The sequence below is a fragment of the Scylla paramamosain genome, chromosome 7 (genome assembly GCF_035594125.1).
Source record: "Scylla paramamosain isolate STU-SP2022 chromosome 7, ASM3559412v1, whole genome shotgun sequence".
NCBI classification, from domain to species: Eukaryota; Metazoa; Arthropoda; class Malacostraca; order Decapoda; family Portunidae; genus Scylla; species Scylla paramamosain.
In genome coordinates, this window is record NC_087157.1 from 29,395,616 (window position 1) to 29,400,423 (window position 4,808).

Genomic DNA, 4,808 nt, shown 5'->3' on the forward strand with positions numbered 1-4,808 from the left:
GGTGACAAATGTGTAGAAGAAAAGATTGATACAGTTGATTTTGTGGTCCCGCAACATTCAGCACTAAGAGGACACAGTAAGAAATTGTACGAAGAACGAAGAAAGATGTGAGGAAATAATAAAGTTTTCCTAACAGAACTATTAATTAATTAATCAATTAATTAATTACTTAATTAATGCATTAATTGAAGTTGTGTGTGCAAGGAACATTCATAGCTTTTAAAGATAAATATGACAAGTTAATTTTAAAAGACGGGACATTACGAGTTTGACTCAATCCCGGAATCAGGTAAGAAAACACACACACACACACACACACACATACACACACACACACACACACACACACACACATACTCCTCCAGATACAGACACCACAAAGACGAAGCGAAAGGACGCATTGCTGTAACATCATCCAAGGAATCACATCAGGAGTTGGCCGGAGAGAGAGAGAGAGAGAGAGAGAGAGAGAGAGAGAGAGAGAGAGAGAGAGAGAGAGAGAGAGAGAGAGAGAGAGAGAGAGAGAGAGAGTGGTGGTTCAGTGACGTAGTATGGACTGTGGACTGAACTGGACGCTAAATGTGAAGGTCAATGTTGCTTGTGTGTGTGTGTGTGTGTGTGTGTGTGTGTGTGTGTGTGTGTGTGTGTGTGTGACGACATTCTGCGGTGACGCGGCATGAGTGGGGTGAAGGGAAGGGGAGAGGGAGGAAAGGGAGGAGGGAGAGGGGGAGGGAAGGAAGGAGAACAAGGGCGTGGTGAGTGAAGTGGAGGCGTGCACGTGTTGGGTGGTAGTGAGTCTAGGAGCAAGGTACCAACCTAACCTAACGTAATGAAGGTACTTTTATTACGTTAGGTTAGGTTACGTTAGGTTACGTTAGATTAGGTTTGGTTACACTTTAATGGTAGTATACGGGTGCTGGCTAAGATTTGTAGTATTCGCAAATATAAAGTCGTTTTGAGTCTACTTGTATCTGTATTATGCCATTTGTCTCTATTTCTACGAGAGAGAGAGAGAGAGAGAGAGAGAGAGAGAGAGAGAGAGAGAGAGAGAGAGAGAGAGAGATGAGAGAGGAGAGAGAGAGAGAGAGAGAGACTATCGAGGTATTGTGTGAAGCTATTTATTTTTATCGTATCTTTTTCTAACTGTGAAGGACGCTGGACAAGGGCACAAAAAATTACCCCTTTAAACTGCTGCTCCTATAAAAAAAAAAGTATACTATTACATCAACAGTCTTTTTATTAATGGTCCGCATCCCTCGTTTCCATCCACCAACGGTCGCCTACAAGTTTATTTTGATCAATGTGTATTATATCATCATCATCATCAACAACAACAACAACAACAACAACAACAACAACAACAACAACAACAACAACAACTTGTATGTATTCCTCCTCTTCCTTCTGCTGCTACTACTACTACTACTACTACTACTACTACTACTACTACTTCTTTTCTTCTTCGACAAGCCTGTATGTGTGTGTGTGTGTGTGTGTGTGTGTGTGTGTGTGTGTGTGTGTGTGTGTGTGTGTGTGTGTGTGTGTGTGTGTGACTGCGTGCACGAGCGATTGCATGTTGTGATGACTGACCAGCCTGCCCGCTCTGTCAGTGTCGCTGGAGGACTGACATACCCGTCCTCCCTCAGCCTAACCTTCCCAGGACACATTTCATCCCAGAGTTTCGGCCTCGCCCTGAGTGACATCAGAGTTCAGACGAGTAACACACGTGTGAGCATGCGCTCACACGTGTGAAGAATGCACACGGAATTAATGGGAATGTTGTCTCCATGGGAAAAAAAAAATTACAAAACGGTGATGCCGGTGATCTGATGGAGCTTATCAAAATGTAGTAATGGCAATGAAATGAAAATGAGCTCAGAATGGAACACAAGCGTAAGGATAAAAGTTAATATAGAGGTGCGGGAGATCTTACCCATGTCACTTCTACCGCCTGGAGGCTCGGGAGATCCTGGAGGTGATGGTGCCTGAAGCCGATAGGCGGTCAGGGTGCGGGGGACGGTACACTCCTGGCCGGGGATCCACTCGCTCCAGCTCATCGCCACTCAGGTCCAGATCGGCTACCATCTGCATGATCTCGCGATCCTTCTTGGTCATGGTGTCCTCGCCCAGACCAGCCAGGGAGCCGTACGAGCGAGACCGGTGCTCTTCCCGGATGCTGTAAGAAAAGGCTCGCTCGTTCAGGTGGCCCTTCTTGCCATAAATGTCCTCGTCCGACTCTTTCTTTCCACCACTCTTCTTCTTCTTCCTGTGCTTGGGGCGGCCCGTGGTGGCGTACTGCTCCATCAAGTACTGCTCGTGTGGGAAGTGGCCCGGCTGGGTAGGAGGCCGTGGGGCTTAGCGGCCGGTTGGACGGCATGTAGATAGGGTTCCTCCAGCACACGGGATGGTGGCCGGCGTCCTGGCGGCCCGTAAGGCCCTGGGGGTCCATAGGGGCCCATGGGTCCTGGGGGAGGCATCAAAGCATGTGGGGGCATGCCTGGAGGGGGCAGCATGTGGGGAGGAGGGGGACCCTGCACGGGCATCATGTGTGGTGGAGGCATGGGAGGAGGATGGCCCATATGTGGGGGTACCATGGGTGGTCCCATAGGTCCTGGGTGTCCATGAGGGCCATGGGGGCCATGCATGCCCTGAGGTGGGGGCTGAGGCCCTTGAGGACCCTGGACTAACACGAAAGGCGGGGGTCCACGCATGCCCTTACTCTTCCTCTCAGAAAGACTGGCGGTGCCCTGCATAAAGCGGAACTTTCCCTTATTCTTGGGCGGGGAGCCGTGCCCGTTGAGATGCCGCGGTAGGCTGCCGTTGGCATGGGGGGTGCGGGGTGGTGACGCCCACCGCCGTTCACCACACTGGCGGGGACGCGGAGGTGGCGCCCCGTTACTCACTCGGCTTACCTCATCGTCCTCCCGTCGACCCTTATACTTGATTTCCTTCTTTCCTTTCTTATCCTTGTCACTTTCAGGCACGGGGGGCGGGGCCACGGGCGGCATCATCATCTGACGGGGCCGTGAAGCACGAGTGCCACTGGTAGTGCCATAAATGGACGAGGTGGAGCGGGCAGACCTGAGCGTTCCGGAATAATCCGAATTTATGAGCTCGGTTTCGGTCTTGGAAGGCCCCCGCCCACACCTTGTGGTTCTCGTCGCCGTTATAAATGGAGACTTCATCGCCCTGGGGAGAGCCTTGGGAGGTGGGAGAGGCGGGGGCGTCTTGGGTCGGGGAGGATCCCAGCGAGACGGGGATGATCTCCGACGTACCGCTGCCTAAGTCCTCAATCTCTAGAACCCGCTCCTCCGTGACTCGCCCGCCGTACACAGAGTCATACTGGCTAGCGCTGCCTCCGCCTCCGCCCCCCTCCAGGCTGCGGGCGTACATGGAGTCGGCGTAGGCGTGGAAGCAGCAGCGCACTAAGGCGTTGGCTGGGGTTTCGCGTTTACATATGAAGGCATGGCACTCCAGCACCTTGATGCCCGTGGTGCGACGCATGATGCAGGCGAAGAGCGGCGGGTGGTTGATGTTGGGGTTGCGAGCGAAGGGAGAGTCGAGGGGCAAGAATCTGGGCACGGCGGCGCCCTCGCCCCCGGCCACCACCACGTACCTCACCGCCGCACAGTAATGCAAAGACTCGATGGGGAAGAAGAACGAGTCACCTTCTTCTGGTTTTCATCCACATTCTCCAACAACAATCCGTTAGACCACACGGAGAGCCACGAGTCTATTCCCCGGGCACTGACGGCCCCTTCTGCAGGGATACAGCTCCCTCAGGGGCTCCTGGATGCCCTGAAGACCATCCTTGGTCACCTGGGGCACGGACGACCCCAGGTACAGCACTCGACAGCGACAGGATGGGTGTCGGGTCTGCCCCGCCCCGCTTAGCCATCCTCATGATTTAATTATACCAAACAACGTCACTATATTAAAAATCAGCGGCCAGACTGGCGCTCACACACTGCACCGTGAGGAAGGCTGCGGTCTGGGCCTGCACCTGTTCATACTGCGCAAGTCTCACAGCACACACAATCCCGTCCCCGGCACACTCCCGCTCCGCCGCCAACAACACTCGAGTGAGTGGAGGCGCACACGGTCAGGTATGCGGCCACACTGCGCATGCCTAGTCCACACCCGGCGGTTCCCGCAACACACCTTCAGCCAATCCTCGCTCCTTCCAGAAACTGGGTTACACTGTCTCCTAGGATCATCTGACTTCTCGCGTTCCCTGCCGCGCACTGCGAAATTAGTGTCCCTTTCGTAAACGAGTCAATTTATTGACTTACATTATGTGCTTGGCTTCTCGGCCTCGAATAAACTTGCCACCTGCAGACACTTTCAGAACACTGGGGTGTGGAAACTATAGGCAGGAAAACATGTTTTATCCTGATGTTTTCCTTTACCCACTGTGGAGATACCTTTGAAAAACTGTCTAGAAATTATATCCCTTCTCTCTCCAGGCTGTAACTGGATGAAATATTTAGTAGCGTTGCTGTGCGTCTGTGTATTGCACATCACTAAATTATATCATAATAATTATACCTTAATTCGGCTTGTGTTCTATTTATTATCAAACTTGCAAATATATCATGACAGGAAAACATCACGTAGGTCGTAGACTAATCAGAAAAGTCTGGTGGCTGGCGGGGCCTAGTACGTACCACATACGTACAGTGTGTGTGTGTGTGTGTGTGTGTGTGTGTGTGTGTTACATACATATGCCTGTCACTCTAGTAGCGGCGTGATCTGGCAACACCACACCCACATCCGCGACTTTCCTGTCAACTTCAGCAAGGTAAAAC

The 4,808-nt window shown here is 51.9% G+C and overlaps 1 protein-coding gene across 1 annotated transcript in view; it reads right to left on the bottom strand.

The window, feature by feature from the left end:
- Positions 1-4,296, bottom strand: part of LOC135102317 (DNA-binding protein K10-like) — a 28,915-nt gene extending 24,619 nt beyond the window's left edge. The window contains 7 exon segments of the mRNA XM_064007357.1: positions 1,934-2,337; positions 2,339-2,386; positions 2,388-3,116; positions 3,118-3,657; positions 3,660-3,767; positions 3,769-3,861; positions 3,863-4,296. Of these exon segments, the coding sequence (XP_063863427.1) occupies positions 1,945-2,337; positions 2,339-2,386; positions 2,388-3,116; positions 3,118-3,657; positions 3,660-3,767; positions 3,769-3,861; positions 3,863-3,904 (1,953 nt within the window). The 5' untranslated portion in view covers positions 3,905-4,296 and the 3' untranslated portion in view covers positions 1,934-1,944.
- Between the last annotated feature and the right edge of the window lie 512 nt (positions 4,297-4,808).